At 41.8% G+C, this 17,726-nt stretch overlaps 1 protein-coding gene across 3 annotated transcripts in view; it reads right to left on the minus strand.

The window, feature by feature from the left end:
• HGF (hepatocyte growth factor) overlaps window positions 1-17,726 on the minus strand; it is a 258,626-nt gene that overhangs the window by 107,679 nt on the left and 133,221 nt on the right. For all 3 annotated transcript variants that reach the window (XM_073652311.1, XM_073652310.1, XM_073652313.1), the window contains exon 8: window positions 14,921-15,086. In XM_073652311.1, the coding sequence (XP_073508412.1) occupies window positions 14,921-15,086 (166 nt within the window). The remainder of the gene's footprint in view (window positions 1-14,920; window positions 15,087-17,726) is intronic.

Consider the following 17,726-nt stretch of genomic DNA (forward strand, 5'->3'; position numbering starts at 1 on the left):
ACATCAGTCAGTGGTCGGTTGCTCTCTGCTCTCTTACTTCTCAGGGATGATTTTCAAATCATATTGTAAAATTTCCATATCACAATTCTGAAAGTTTTTTTTTATAAAACAAACTGCATGTACATTTCTCCATGGAGAGACTCGACCTGGTGAGATATATGCATATACAAATACCCGCTACAATTTAAATCAATGTTTGTAATTAATCTTTTATCTATACAGCTTAAAATGTGGTTTGTGCTATTACTTAAACATATTGGCCTCATTTTATCAAGACCGAAGATTTTCTAATCAGTCTTGATGAGGGGACGTATTGGAGTCAATCACCCCTGATTCATTAACAGGTGAACGCTCTTAATGAATCAGGAGCCTCTGATGAGTGGCATGTGCCTCGCCACAAATCTTACTACTGTCCCTGATTTAAGTAAGATTTCTGGCATGAGGAACGTCATTGCTTGTCATGAATTAGGCAATTTGTGGCTTCATGCCACTATCCCGCCCAGAGTTGGGAGACAGAGAAAATGCCAAAATCCAAAAAGGGTTTGCACAAAAATTTGGCAATTTTTCAAAGCAATTTATGCCAGAATCTTTGTGAAATTCGTTTGATAAATCAAGGCCATCATCTACAAACTACAAATTACATTGTTAATAATTAATTAAAATTACATCTAAAACTAAAAAAAAGTATAGACTGTTTTCTTCTAGAAAACAGAAAATTGTTGTAATAAGAAAAAACTCTAAATATCATAATGTCTGGATATCATATATTAGTAGTAAATAACTTACTATAGTTTTCAGACTACAAGACAAACACATATCTGTAATCAGAAGCATGCAAAATGAGAAAAGATGCATATCATATTATATAATATTCAGGTGATATGATATGTAGTACCACCATGCCCCATTGAAAACCAGCCACTGTGCTCCACCACAATGCCAACAGTGCTTCACCACATTACCACCCACACTGACCATAACAATGCCAGTCACACTGACCACCACAATGCCAGCCACAGAGCTGTACCACAATGTAAGTCACAGTGATCACCACCGGCCAGAATGCCAAATATTGTAATATTGCCAGCTATATTGTCCACACATTTACCGGAGATCAAGAAACAGCAGATGTGATTTGTAAGGTGATAGACTTATGTTCTCCTCTTGTGTATCTGTGCCCCTTTTGATACATGCCATGTTCTTTCTTCCCTTGGCAGCAGCCAGTGTGACTGACATTGCTCGCCACAGCTAGATTTCCTGCTTGCTAATAAACAATCATTTTCCAGAAATTTTATACACAGTCTTTTCTCATTTAGAATCTGAAATATATTTTCTCTTTCAAACTTTCAAGTTATCAAAATCCATTTATTATTATTTTGTGTAAACTAAAATTTGTGTAAAAATGTTTTGTGTACACTGCCTAGTAATGTCTGCAAAATATGACTGTGCAATTTCTCTATGATTCTAATTGAATTAGGTGACTACTAGGTTTATGCTGCCATATCTGAGGTAGAGTGAAAGTGACAATGATTGCAGATCTTTCTTTTCTTGCAGTTATCTGCTGCAAAGTCGGAGACCTCATATGCCAGTTTCAGCCTTCCCACCATTGACTGACAGCTTTCTCTCTTTTCTCCCTATTCTCTGTCAATCAGGGGCAGCAGATGATTATCAAGGACTTGGCAGCATGCGCATATAATGAGAGGCCTCCAGCCCTGCCACAGATAATCAGGGATATCATAAAAAGAGCAACAAAAAAGTTATAAATCACTACAATCAGGGACTAAGCCACGGCTTTATGCTGTCTTCTAATAGGGCAGCATGGTGGCTCAGTGGTTAGCACTGTTGCTTTTCAACACTGGGGTCCTATTTTCAAAATCCCACCAAGGACAACATCTGCAAGGAGTTTGTATGTTCTCCCCGTGTTTGTGTGGGTTTTCTCCGTGTTCTCAGGTTTCCTCCCACACTCCAAAGACATACTGATAGGAAATGTAGATTGTGAGCCCCAATGGGGAAAGTGATTATGATGTCTGTAATGCCCTGCGGAATTAATGGTGCAATACAATATATGTAAGTAAAATAAATATATGGGATAGCATAAATACAGGTTGTACTCCCTTTAGATAAAAAGAATAGAAAAACAGTAAATCAAAAGATAAAAGATGAATTGTGGCCATAGCTGTTAATTATTTAAATGCTGCTGTCATAGTGACAAATCATGAGGGTTACACCCATTAAGGACACGGCCACATGATCAATATACATGCCCCAAAATGACGCGATTGCCTATCACATGATGAGCGACTGATACACCTGCGGGTTTTCTAGTCTTCACCTCTGGAAGCTATTTCCTACTCTATTATTTATTATAGCCTCCATGACATTTGCTCATCTTGTGCATCAGCAGCACATTTTATGTCATCTTCTGCTGGACACAGGTATGACCTTAATGTCTTTAGCCTTCGTATTATTTACCTTCCATTTGCTCTACTGCTCTCAATATCTTTTGCTTTTCTATTTTCACAATTTTACTAGGGCTCTAGTTTCACTGAGTCTTTAGTGATACGAGCTCCATTTATCTCCATTATTTTAGCTAACTGGGCAACTTGTACTCTAGCACGAAATGGGCATGACCAATTAACATGGCCAATGTGCTTATACAGTTAATCCCTCTGTGTACACGTGATTTGAATTATTGTATTAATGCTGTTGATATTGTTACCTGTATGTTCTATGTACAAATGTAAAGATGTTTTCTATTTTATTTTTTACATGATGTGGACAGCACAGTGGCTCAGTGGTTAGCACTGCAGCCTTGCAGCGCTGGGTCCCTGGGTCCAAATCCCACCAAGAACAACATCTACAAGGAGTTTGTATGTTCTCCCTGTGTTTGTGTGGGTTTCCTCCAGGTTCTCCAGTTTCCTCCTACAATCCAAAGAGATACAGACAGGGAATCTAGATTGTGAGCCCCAATGGGGACAGTGCCAATAATGTCTGTAAAGCGCTGTGAAATTAATGGCGCTATATAAATGAGTACAATAACTTAAAAAAAAATACTCTTCCAGTATTAATCCTCTACAACATCTTCTGGCAATTATCATTTACTGTGTTTTTTTTGTAATATATTTCTCTGTGTATCTTTGATAAACCCACACAAGTTTGTGTGGATAACTTTTTTGTACTATTGTCCACTGTATATATTTTTGTATAGCACTTATGTTTTTTCCCCCTTTTTCCTTTTCTCATAGTAACCATACGATAATGACCCAGAACGGGTCGAAACATCTTAGATTTGTTGCTCTACGTCTTGATACCCAGGGCCGGCGTCAGCACCCGGTGCACCCGGGCAAATGCCGGGGCCCTGAGCAGGCAGAGGGGCCCACTGGCGGTCGCGCACCCAGCTGGGCTATGGGCGGAGGAGAGCGGTGTCAGCGCCCGCCCTTCTCAGCCGCTTGCTCAGGGCCCCGGCAGCCCGATACTTACCTCTCCCCGTGCCTCCGCAGATCAGCTGTCTTCCTGCTCTGCGCTCCCTGTGACGTCTCAGGTCAGAGGGCGCGGTGACGTCTTTACACCGCGCCCTCCCCTGAGCCGTCACAGGGAGCGCTGAGCGGGAAGACGCCGACAACGCTGGAGTTCGGAGCCGAGCAGCGAGCAGCGAGCGGCGGGCAGCAGGCAGCAGGCAGCGGGCAGCAGGTAGCAGGTGAGGAGAAGGGAGGTGAGTATTTGATTTTTTTTTTTTTTTAATGTATGGAGGCATGGGGCATTATAAAGAGGGGAGGGGGGGCATCCTGTATGGGGCATTGTAAGGTGGGGAACAGCCTGCATGGGGCATTATAAAGAGGGGGGGATTCCTGCTTGGGGCATTATAATGAGGAGGGGTGACAGCCTGCATGGGGCATTATAAGGTGGGGACCAGCCTGCATGGGGCATTATAAAGAGAGGGGGGGCATCCTGCATGGGGCATTATAAAGAGGGGAGGGGTGACAGCCTGCAAGGGGCATTATAAGGTGGGGAACAGCCTGCATGGGGCATTATAAAGAGGGGGGGATTACTGCTTGGGGCATTATAATGAGGAGGGGTGACAGCCTGCATGGGGCATTATAAGGTGGGGACAAGCCTGCATGGGGCATTATAAGGTGGGGAACAGCCTGCACGGGGCATTATAAAGAGAGGGGGGGACATCCTGCATGGGGCATTATAAAGAGGAGGGGTGACAGCCTGCATGGGGCATTATAAAGAGGAGGGGTGACAGCCTGCATGGGGCATTATAAGGTGGGGAACAGCCTGCATGGGGCATTATAAGGTGGGGAACAGCCTGCACGGGGCATTATAAAGAGAGGGGGGGACATCCTGCATGGGGCATTATAAAGAGGAGGGGTGACAGCCTGCATGGGGCAGTATAAAGAGGAGGGGTGACAGCCTGCATGGGGCATTATAAAGAGGAGGGGTGACAGCCTGCATGGGGCATTATAAGGTGGGGACCAGCCTGCATGGGGCATTATAAGGTGGGGAACAGCCTGCACGGGGCATTATAAAGAGAGGGGGGGCATCCTGCATGGGGCATTATAAAGAGGGGAGGGGTGACAGCCTGCAAGGGGCATTATAAGGTGGGGAACAGCCTGCATGGGGCATTATAAAGAGGGGGGGATTCCTGCTTGGGGCATTATAATGAGGAGGGGTGACAGCCTGCATGGGGCATTATAAGGTGGGGACAAGCCTGCATGGGGCATTATAAGGTGGGGAACAGCCTGCACGGGGCATTATAAAGAGAGGGGGGGACATCCTGCATGGGGCATTATAAAGAGGAGGGGTGACAGCCTGCATGGGGCAGTATAAAGAGGAGGGGTGACAGCCTGCATGGGGCATTATAAAGAGGAGGGGTGACAGCCTGCATGGGGCAGTATAAAGAGGAGGGGTGACAGCCTGCATGGGGCATTATAAGGTGGGGAACAGCCTGCATGGGGCATTATAAGGTGGGGAACAGCCTGCACGGGGCATTATAAAGAGAGGGGGGGACATCCTGCATGGGGCATTATAAAGAGGAGGGGTGACAGCCTGCATGGGGCAGTATAAAGAGGAGGGGTGACAGCCTGCATGGAGCATTATAAAGAGGAGGGGTGACAGCCTGCATGGGGCATTATAAAGAGGGGGGGCAGCCTGTATGGGGCATTATGTGGGGGGTAACAGCCTGCATGGAGCATTAAAAGGGGGGGGCCTGTATGGGGCATTATGTGGGGGGGGAACAGCCTGCATGGAGCATTATAAGGGGGGGGGCAGCCTGTATGGGGCATTATGTGGGGGGTAACAGCCTGCATGGAGCATTAAAAGGGGGGGCCTGTATGGGGCATTATGTGGGGGGTAACAGCCTGCATGGAGCATTATAAGGGGGGGGCAGCCTGTATGGGGCATTATGTGGGGGGTAACAGCCTGCATGGAGCATTAAAAGGGAGGGGCCTGTATGGGGCATTATGTGGGGGGTAACAGCCTGCATGGAGCATTATAAGGGGGGGACAGCCTGTATGGGGCATTATGTGGGGGGTAACAGCCTGCATGCAGCATTATATGGGGACCGGTATCCTGTATGGAGCGTTATATGGGGGCCAGTATCCTGTATGGAGCGTTATATGGGAGCCAGTATTCTGTATGGAGCCTTATATGGGGGCCAGTATTCTGTATGGAGCCTTATATGGGGGCCAGTATTCCGTATGGAGCCTTATATGGAAGCCAGTATTCCGTATGGAGCCTTATATGGGGGCCAGTATTCCATATGGGGGCCAGTATTCCGTTTGGAGCCTTATATGGGGGCCAGTATTCCGTATGGAGCCTTATATGGGGGCCAGTATTCCGTATGGAGCCTTATATGGGGGCCAGTATTCCATATGGAGCCTTATATGGGGGTCAGTATTCCATATGGGGCCTTATATGGGGGCCAGTATTCCGTATGGAGCCTTATATGGGGGTCAGTATTCCGTATGGAGCCTTATATGGGGGCCAGTATTCCGCATGGAGCCTTATATGGGGGTCAGTATTCCGCATGGAGCCTTATATGGGGGTCAGTATTCCGTATGGGGCCTTATATGGGGGCCAGTATTCCGTATGGGGTCTTATATGGGGGCCAGTATTCCGTATGGGGTCTTATATGGGGGCCAGTATTCCGTATGGGGTCTTATATGGGGGCCAGTATTCCGTATGGGGGTCTTATATGGGGGCCAGTATTCCGTATGGGGCCTTATATGGGGGCCAGTATTCCGTATGGGGCCTTATATGGGGGCCAGTATTCCGTATGGGGCCTTATATGGGGGCCAGTATTCCGTATGGGGCCTTATATGGGGGCCAGTATTCCGTATGGGGCCTTATATGGGGGCCAGTATTCCGTATGGGGCCTTATATGGGGGCAAGTATTCCGTATGGGGCCTTATATGGGGGCCAGTATTCCGTATGAAGCGTTATATTGGGGCCAGTATTCCGTATGGGCGTTATATGGGGACCAGTATTCCGTATGGAGCCTTATATGGGGGCCACTATTCTGTGTAGAGCGATTCACCGGTTTCTGAGCTATTGTGGAATTTACAATAGATATCACTCATGAATTGAAATCTTTGCATTGTACTATATATATATATTTCTCCGCTGTATCTCTGCATCATGAATCGTGGTATGTGTTAAAGGGGCCCACTGAGACTCTTTCGCCCGGGGCCCAGAAAAACCTGGAGCCGGCCCTGTTGATACCCCTCACATTTTCACATTTTAATGTACTGATTTCACAATAAAAACCTGCAGTTTAACTAATCTAAGAGTGTAGTGAATACTTCATCTATGATCTTCTGATAGATACCACACTGCACTAGCACCTCCTGCTATATCCAAGCGCAGACCAATTATCTCCATTACATCCTCTGATCCCTGCCAATCACATTGAAACCCCTGGCCTTTCAAGCTTAGCCGACACCTCTAGCTCTGCTGAGGCCTGGGACCGTTCTACGCATGCGAGCCTAAAATCACATTGAGACATCATAATGTTATGACTTTGCATGGACATGCACAGTATTGTCGCGAACCTCATCAGAGCCTGAAGTCCTGACTCAGCGTAAGAGGGTCAGGGATTTCTGCACTGGGATCAAAAGATATGACGGGGATTGAAAGTATGACAGTGAGGAGCAGAGGGACCAAAGAGGTGAGTTGAAGGTGAATATACGGATTTTTAAAACTTTTTAACATTTTGATGGTCCTTTATGATTCAGAAAAATGGCGGCAAGTAGCGTTCATTTTGTTGCATCCTCACAGAGGTGAATTACAAAAAATCCGCATTAGGGTAAATGCTAATTTTTGTAAAATTGGAGTAGAATTCAATTCGACTCATATTTATTCAGTCATCTCTACTCTTCCACACAGACAACAAACCTGAACATCACTGGGCCTCTCTGTTTTACATTTCCACCAATAAAAGTACTATATGTTATGTGTTTAATCTGTGGTTTTGGCTTCACATACAATATTGCTCAATGTTGTGCAATATATCTTCCACAGCCAATACTCATTAAGCATCAGAATTTTAAGCACACTAATAATAACATCATGGCTTTATTATACTCAAAGGACTCAATTTCATATTTCTGTATTCAAATAATTACATTATATTAATTTACCGGACAAAAATAATGAGAAGTTAACACTTTGAAACCACAAAGTCCACAAAAATGTAATCATCACCATATACCGCATAAAGAATAAAATACCCAGTAAATGTATCCTGTGAAAAAAGTAAAGATAATGAAAAATGTACTGACACATATAAATGAATGAACAGTATGGGCAATGTACTGTATTTATTTAAATCTTTATTCCTTTTACTGGTATTTGAAACTGAGTGTTCTTATTTTTGAAGTGTGAAATGTGGGAAGCTCTTATATTAAACACTCAGCAGTCTTGAATATAGTTGAGTGAATTGTTTGAAGTTCGAATTAGCAAACTTCTCTTAATTTCCCCCACAAATTTTATTTATCACAATACTGAAAAGCCTTTAATTGACCCAAAATTATGTGTGTAGCACTCTGAGGTCTCCTAGGTGTGTAATAAACTGTTTTGGGTTCTGTAATGTAAATACATCTTTATTAATGTCCAACCCGGTAAGAGGAAATCGGATGGTAACCAGTGATGACCAGCAGAGGTATTTGGTGGTGTTTATTAGTCTTATATTAGACTAGTACAACAATGAAATGTGCAAAAAAACATTATTTTTTTTAAAACATGCACTCTTTGTGAGGTAGATAGTTATGTTTAAATTCCTGGATTATGGAGAATTTTCTTTTGGCTTTTAAAAAATACTTCCCTCTTTGTTTGCAGTGTGTGAAGAATATTAAAAAGCAGTTTTTAAGGTGTCATTACTGTAGTATAGCACAGATCAATCAATTCACAGTCACAGTGAGTGACTATACTGCTAAAGTACTTCCCTCTATATCAGTTGAATCTTTGGATTATTATTCACAGACTAAGACTACTACTCCCATTTTCATTTTGGTACATCAGCCCTGCTGAAGTACGCCCCAATTAGGTTAGGCCTTTTTCTATCTCTATGTGGAATGAGCTGTGCGCTCTGAGCTCCTATTCCTACACTGTAAAAGCCTAAAATAAACAGGAGTTTTCATGAAATCACGTGAACTTTGCTTGGAACTTCAGAGCAGTGAGGACAGTTAGAAAGACATCACACAGAGTGAGTGAAAGTCGAGACATTACCCAGTCCTCTCCGGGACAGTTCGACCAAATCCGGTCTGATTGGGAGTTATACTAATGAGTATTCAGCCTTATTTGTCTACAGTCATTACCCAGTGCATATCAATCTTTTGTTATCTTGAGCCCCACTGCCACTTTTATACACTTCACATAGGATAAGTTATATCTGTAGAATATACTGAGAAAACTTTATTTTAATTTAATTTTACAACTTTTACTATTATAATGTTCCCTAGAATGTCATAAAAGACATATCTTTAAAATATATCATACATTTTTGCCACTATTTATATTTTTCTATTTAATACATAAATGAATGCTATGTATGTTAAGCCAGAGAACATGAAAGCCTGGCAGTCTCTGGAAGCCCAATCTTCAACTAGAGGGTCATTTGGCACGTTATTCCAAGTTTTAATCCCGGGCTCTGTCCTTAGCTAGCACCTGTCCCTGCTCCCAATAATGTCCTTGCCGCTAGGCCGAACAAGCAAATAAACTAATAGCAAACACAGTAGCTGAACATTATAAAATATCACAACCGCAAGGTGATTCTTAACCATATAAATTGTTTCATAAAATGATGAACACATATATATTTATTTTACTCACCGATATGGCACCATTAATTTCCACAGCACATTACATCACTATCCCCATTAGGACTCACAATCTGAATTCCCTATCAGTATGTTTTTGGACTGTGGGAGGAAATTCCCATAAATACAGGGAAAACATTCAAACTCCTTGCAGTCCTTGGTGGGATTTGAACTCAGGACCCCAGTGCTGCAAAGCAACTGTGCTAACCGCTTATCAACCACAGGATTACAATGACAGGTAACGATTCTATATAAAGATGATAATGCAGGATCCACCATTCACAAAAGGCAATATCACACCTGGCTCTGCTTTTTCTCCCTTCAGAAAAACCTTTGCACATTAGATACTTAAGTACAAAAGATTGGGTTTGATTTTGTCCACTGCTGCTAAAATACATGGGAATTTTTAAAAACATTAGGAAGTTAAAGTCTAAAAATGTAAGTATAAAAATTGTAAGAGTCCTAATTTTTTTTCATAAAGATTGTGATATGGATTTTTTTTAAACACATTTAACACAAAAATCTGATTTAAGCAACAGATCATTTTTCTTATGGCATATTTCATTTAAAAGATGTATCTATAAGTGCATAGAGTTCTTTACAGCTATTTTCTGTAATGAGCATCCAATAGACCTTTCTTTTGAATGTGAATATTAAGAACATTCTATTATTAGGGGGACAGACAGGGCAATCTGTCACAAAGACCGGGATCGCCGAACGGTGTGCTGCCTCCCTGGCGCTCGAGTCCGGCACATCGCGGATCGGGTTGACAGGTTACTGGGTGGGGCTGGCGAAGACCCAGCGGTCATGGTCCACATCGGCACCAATGACAAAGTGAGTGGTAGATGGAGGGTCCTTAAAAATGATTTCAGGGACCTAGGTAGGAAGCTTAGGGCAAGGACCTCCAAGGTAGTTTTCTCAGAAATACTACCAATCCCGCGAGCCACACAGGAGCGCCAACGGGAAGTTAGGGAGGTGAATAAGTGGCTAAAGAGTTGGTGCAAGGCAGAAGGGTTTGGGTTCATGGAGAACTGGGCCGACTTCGCGGTCGGCTACAGGCTCTACCGTAGGGACGGGCTGCACCTCAATGGGGAGGGTGCAGCGGTGCTGGGGAAGAAGATGGCTAATAGGTTGGAGGAGTTTTTAAACTAGAGACGGGGGGGGAAACCAAGGATATAGGTGGGATGTGAGGCAAGCAAGGGGGAAGGGGAGAAGTGAATATAATGAGGGTGGAGAGGGGGGTGGGGATAGTACAGTTAGATCGTTAGAGAAGAATAGGATGCTAAATAACCCCAAAGTTTTATCTTGCATGCTGACCAACGCAAGAAGCCTGACCAATAAGGCGGATGAGCTGCAGGCGCTTATATCGGAGGAGAGGTATGACATCGTAGGTATAACAGAGACTTGGCTAGACGATAGCTACGACTGGGCGGTAAATTTATTAGATTATAGTTTATTTAGAAGGGACCGGAAACAGGGGAAAGGCGGAGGAGTCTGCTTATATGTAAAGTCATGTCTAAAACCCAGACTAAGGGAAGATATAGGAGAGGGAGAAGAGGGGGTCGAGTCCATGTGGGTAGAGGTAGAGGGGGCAAAAAATAATAATAAAATATTACTGGGGGTCTGCTATAAGCCACCCAATATAACAGAGGAGAATGAGAATCTGCTATTAGGACAAATAGACAAAGTAGCAAAACATAATGAAGTGATTGTAATGGGGGATTTCAACTACCCGGATACTGACTGGGAAACAGAAACCTGTAGATCTCAGAAAGGAAAAAGGTTCTTGACAAATATTAAGGATAATTATCTCTCCCAACTAGTGCAGGAACCAACGAGAGGGAAGGCCGTGTTGGACTTAATATTGACTAATAGGCCTGATAGAATAACTGAGGTACAGATAGGGGGGCACCTAGGTAATAGCGACCATAATATTATCGACTTCAAAATGCCCTTCAGTAGGGTTATCAATAAGGGAACAACAAAAACATTAAACTTTAGGAGGGCGAAGTTTGATCAGCTGAAAGAAAGCCTTCAACTTATTGACTGGGACAAAGTTCTTAATCAAAGGAATACGAATAGTAAATGGGAAACCTTCAAAAGAATTCTGAATACTCAGTGCGAGAGATATATACCGTATGGGAATAAAAAGGCCAGAAATAAGAGGAAACCAATATGGTTGAACAAGAACGTAAAAGGGGCGTTAAATAGCAAAAAAGAGGCATTCAAGAGATTAAAACAGGAAAACAGTAAGGAGGCACTAATGTGTTACAAGGAAAAAACGAGAACCTGTAAAAAACAAATAAAAATAGCGAAGCAGGAAACAGAGAAACGTATTGCTAGGGAAAGTAGATCAAATCCCAAACTGTTCTTTACGTATATAAATAGTAAAAGGATTAAATCGGATAATATTGGACCGATAAAAAGTGAGGAAGGCAAAATCATACAGAAAGATGAGGATAAAGCTAATCTATTAAATAATTTTTTTTCGACAACTTTCACAAAGGAAATCAAACTAACAGGAGAAATGAGAAGTGACAAGCTTAATCCTCCACTAAGTATGACTAATCTAACCCAAGCTGGGGTACAGAAACGCCTCAGTAACATTAAAATAAACAAATCACCAGGACCTGATGGCATACACCCACGGGTACTAAGGGAACTAAGTAATGTGATAGACAGACCGTTATATCTTATATTTAAGGACTCTGTTGAGACTGGGTCTGTGCCACTTGATTGGCGACAGGCGAATGTAGTGCCAATATTCAAAAAGGGAGCGAAAAGTGACGCCGGAAACTATCGGCCGGTGAGTCTGACGTCCGTTGTGGGCAAAATTTTTGAAAGCTTCATTAAAGAGGCAATTACGGAGCATCTTGATGCTAATAATCTTTTAATCCCGAACCAACATGGATTCATGAGGAATCGCTCTTGCCAAACAAACCTGATTGACTTCTACGAGGAGGTTAGCTCTCGAGTAGATCAGGGGGAACCAGTGGATGTCGTGTATCTCGACTTCTCAAAAGCGTTCGATAGCGTGCCACATAATAGGTTGGTATACAAAATGAGAATGATGGGGCTGGGGGAAAATGTCTGCAAGTGGGTAGCTAACTGGCTAAAGGATAGAAGGCAGAGGGTGGTTATAAATGGAATATACTCAGATTGGGTAAGCGTCACTAGTGGGGTACCACAGGGGTCTGTACTAGGCCCAATGTTATTTAATATCTTTATTAACGACATAGTCAATGGGATAAATAGTAAAATATCAATATTTGCAGATGACACAAAGTTATGTATAACAATTAATACAAAAGAGGACAGTGCAGACCTACAGAGGGATTTGGATAAGCTGGGTAGGTGGAGCATTAAATGGCAAATGAGGTTTAACGAGGAGAAATGTAAGGTCATACATATGGGAAGGGAAAATGGAAGTCACCAGTACTCACTGAATGGGAAATCATTGGGGAATTCGGAGATGGAGAAGGACTTGGGCATCTTGATTGATAGCAAACTAAATTGGAGTGCCCAAAGTCAGGCGGCTGCTGTAAGGGCAAACAGGGTAATGGGATGTATCAGAAGAGGTATAGCTGCAAAGGAGGAGAACATTGTTCTTCCACTGTACAAAGCACTGGTCAGACCACACTTGGAATACTGTGCTCAGTTATGGGCCCCAATATATAGAAAGGATATAAATGAGCTTGAAAAGGTACAAAGGAGGGCAACAAAATTAATAAAGGGAATGGAGGGACTGCAATACCCAGAGAGGTTGGCAAAACTAGGACTATTCAGCCTGGAAAAGAGAAGGTTGAGGGGGGACATAATAAATGTGTACAAATATGTTAGGGGACAGTATAGAGATCTTGCCCGGGATTTGTTCAAAAGGAGGGATATTACGGTAACAAGAGGGCACTCACTAAGACTGGAAGAGAAAAGGTTTCAGCACCAGCATAGGAAGGGGTTCTTTACGGTAAGAGCAGTGAGAATATGGAATTCACTGAGTGAGGAGACGGTAATGTCAGATTCACTACACCAGTTCAAGCGGGGACTGGATGCATTTCTAGATACCAGGCAGATTTCAGCATATACTTAAAAATAAAATAAAATAGTAGGTTGATACAGGGATTTATTCTGACTGCTGGTTTCAGAGTCGGGAGGGAATTTTTCCTCAGGTGAAGATTGGCCAAATCATTTGGGGTTTTTGCCCTCCTCTGGATCAACTTTAGCAATTACAGAACTAACAGGTCGAACTTGATGGACGCAAGTCTTTATTCGGCTTTACAAACTATGTTACTATGTAACATCTGGAGTGACACATCATTCATCCAGTCCATTACATCTCCTCTCTAGTTTGAATTATTATTTCAAATTATTACTTTAAGAGTTTTATTTGAACTTCAATTTCTGTGATGATTAGGCTTCAATTTAGATAAGTATTTTGTTTACACTGTGCAAGGAGATGGTTATCACGTATATCTCAATGCAAAACAAGCTGCCAGCTAAATAAATACTTTTAACCATGTTCAGCAATGTACTGAAGTATTCTAAGTGAACACAGTGTAAATGCAGATGAAGTTACTTGGTAATTTCAAACAAGGGACATGTAGAATTTACTGGGTACCAGAGGGAAGTCTATTAGACTATGATAATAATTCTAATGGGAAATACATTTTTTTTTCTCTTACTTGATTGATTGATTATTATTGGAAGATTATTTCACCAAAAATCCTTGCATTTATGGTATTTACCAATGAATGTCCAAAGATGACTTATATAATTGTTGGTTATTCAAACATCTTGAAGACCATGTGGTTTACACAAATATTTATTATATTAGTAAATTGAAATATATTTGGATACATTGACAATATTAAATTTCCCTTTAAAGGAAAAAAGTTTGAATTTCATTTTAAAACAGAACCTTACTACAACTTCTGAAATCTTGGAAACCAATGTTTCCAGCAAAAAGATGTTAAGGTGCACTAAGCAGTCTCTGTTCATTCTTATTGGATAGCTTAGGGTCTACAGCAGCTCTGGTACCACAAAGAATGATGTTGTATTCTATATGTCAGGAAAGGAGGGGATTTTACAAAAATAAAACTCTACACGTCAGTATGTGAGTCTTTAGTAATATTTTTTGTTTAAAGTGAACCTGACCGCTGATACACATTGCCCAATCTGCAGGTACTGGCTGTAAGAACTCAGCCAGGTATTTCTGACTCTGAAATGCTGTGGCGTTTCAGAGAAAAACACACTTTAATAGCCTCCGTGGACCAAGCCACGCTCTAGACTAGTCGGACAATCGAGTCCCCAGCATCTCTTCCCCGCCCACTCCCCTGGATTCGCATTTCTCTGCCTACATGTGCAGCAGCATTTCAGTGTCAAACATACATGACTGAGATCATACTGCCAGTGCCCGATACATGCTGCCCATGGATTGAGCATCATGTATCAGCGATCAAATTCTCTTTAATAACCTATTGGTATCACAGGCTACTTCCAATCAATATCAACTCTTTCGTAGATTTGGAGTGGTGTTATAGGGAAAAGCTGCAGTGCTAAGATACATTAGTTATATATATTAGTTGTCAAAATAATTTCCTTACTTGCATTTGTGGTTTTCTTGAGTAAAATTATGCTGATGTGGAAACTGGGAGTCCCACCGCTGACACACAATTCCATCGTATGTTGTTCTCGCAGTTCCTCGATAGTCTTTTCCTTGACTCTTTACACAATCTGTTGTAATATTAGTGGGATCGATGATACTGTGTGCTGAAATATAACAACATGATAACAAGGTTATTTTACCTCTCTATGTTCAATTAAACTATTCTCATTGTCGTTATTGAAGGCAGGAGACTTAGTTTCTCATTTTGGAATAGAATGGGAAACATTAAGATGATCCGTAATCTGTGACCTCAGAGGTGCCAAATCTCTATTAATGCTACTTCATGTCTAGATCACAATCAGACCTTTCTTACAAATCAAAAGGAAGCCCCAATGACATTAAAACTAGTGATACAGGAGCTGGAGAGCAAAAAAGTACAATAGGGTCTTACCCGGTTCAAAATTTGTTAATTTTAAAAAGGGTCTGATAACCTGATAGGATTGTGTGTACACAACAGTTTGAAGACATAGGTATACAAGGTATACAGCTGCTGCAGATCCGCAGGTTGCTCGACCAGTTTAATGGATACATGAAAAATTTGTGTATTTTCCGCACTGTTGCTGGGTGGTAATAAGATCCAAGAAACACAGACTGTAAAGAAAGCGGTTTTATTATCAATGCGTTTCAAAGTTGACACACTTCTTCTTCAGGATATAACCACATGAGGTTATATCCTGAGGAAAGGAGGGTAGGAGGATGGGGGGGGTTAGCCAGAGCCACCCAGGGATGAAGCAAAAAACAAAGTAAATTACAAAAAACTTGATTATTAAAATTGCACAGATTAACAGGTGGGGTGGGACAAAACACATACACTGACCTCACTGTGAATAGACAGCAGCACACAGCGTACAATCACCATAATTGGTCAAATAATGCATGACACAAAATAAATCACCTATATCATCTACTTAGACTCCAAATGTGGGCACAAAAACCATATGCCATAGGGATCACCGAGAAACAGAGGTGCAAGGTCCCTATATATACTGGCCTTTTAATTTTGGTGATATACCCCTTGAGGAAGGCGTTCTTGCTGAAACACGTGCCGGGCTTGCAGCACCGGTGCCCTGTCTGCCTCTGGGTCCCCAGCCTAGTCAGGTAACCTCATCTTGCACTTTTGCTGTTATCCACCCACATGGATGGTGGACCTCTGTGTCTGGGTGACCCCTATAGCATATGTTTTTTGTGCCCACATTTGGAGTCTAAGTAGATTATATAGGTGATTTATTTTGTGCCATGACATTATTTGACCAATTATGGTGATTCTACGGTGTGCGCTGCTGTCTATTCACAGTGAGGTCCGTGTATGTGTTTTGTCCCACCCTACCTGTTTATCTGTGCAATTTTAATAATAACATTTTTTGTAATTTACTTTGGTTTTTGCTTTATCCCTGGGTGGCTCTTGCTCCACCCCCCCTCCTATCTTCAGTTGTAGCATGATGAATGCCATGTCCTAGGTAGGCAGTTGTTCCTTTATATGTGGATACTATCTGTACTGCTTTTCCCTGGATGCTTCCCGTATCTATATCCTGAGGAAGAAGTATGTCAACTTCAAAACGCGTCAATAATAAAGCCGAATTCTTTACAGTCTGTGTATCCTGGATCTTATTACCACCCAACAGCAGCGCGGAAAATCCACAAATTTTTCCTGTATCTATTAAAACTAATGGGTATCTGTTCCCATATCCAGAACATAAACATCTGGCATAAGCACTGACATTGTAAGCCATGATGTTTTTTAATGTTTTATGATATCTGTTTTGGCAATCTTATTCTAAGAGATGCCAGATTATTTCTACAGCATGATTATTTACTGGATATGACATGCAATTATTTTCTGGAAAATAGCATTATCCAATAAATGTATAATATTAGAACATTGAAGGTTTTGTTCACAGGAGCAATTATCCGTTGTGTCTATCATTATATTTTCAAGAATTATCCAGAAGATATTTCTAAGTGTCCAGATGTGTCCACTCTCAATTTTCTATGAATAGTCAATTTTCTAAAATATTTTACAATGTCACAATGTGGGAGCCAACAGGTAGAATCTCTGGAATATAAAGATATATTATGATAAATACCCTAATACATAGACTTTAGTGAATAATCTAAGAAAAGTATAATATATACACTATATCACAAAAGTGAGTACACCATTCACATTTTTGTAAATATTTTATTATATCTCTTCATGGGACAACACTGAAGATATGACACTATGATACAATGTAAAGTAGTCAGTGTACAGTTTGTATAAAAGTGTAAATTTGGTGTCCACTCTAAATAACTCAACACACAGCCATTAATGTCTAAGCTTCTGACAAGTAAAGTGAGTACACCCCTAAGTGAAAAAGGCTAAATTGTGCTTAAAGTGTTAGGCCACCTTTATTTTCAAGCACTGCTTTAACTCATTTGAGTATGGAGTTCACTAGAGCTTCACAGGTTGCCACTGGAATCCTCTTCCACTCCATGATGACATCACAGAGCTCGTGGATGTTAGAGACCTTGCGCTCCTCCATTTTACATTTGAGGATGCCCCACAGATGCTCAATAGGTTTTAGGTATGGAGACATGCTTGGCCAGTCCAGCACCTTTACCCTCAGTTTCTTTAGCAAGGCAGTGGTCATCTTGGAGGTGTGTATGGGGTTGTTATCATGTTGGAATACTGCCCTGTGGCCCAGTTTCCAAAGGGAGTGGATCATGCTCTGCTTCAGTGTGTCACATAACATGTTGACATTCAT

The sequence above is a fragment of the Phyllobates terribilis genome, unplaced genomic scaffold (genome assembly GCF_046119375.1).
Source record: "Phyllobates terribilis strain yellow unplaced genomic scaffold, ASM4611937v1 Scaffold_11__3_contigs__length_659146591, whole genome shotgun sequence".
Taxonomy (NCBI): Eukaryota; Metazoa; Chordata; class Amphibia; order Anura; family Dendrobatidae; genus Phyllobates; species Phyllobates terribilis.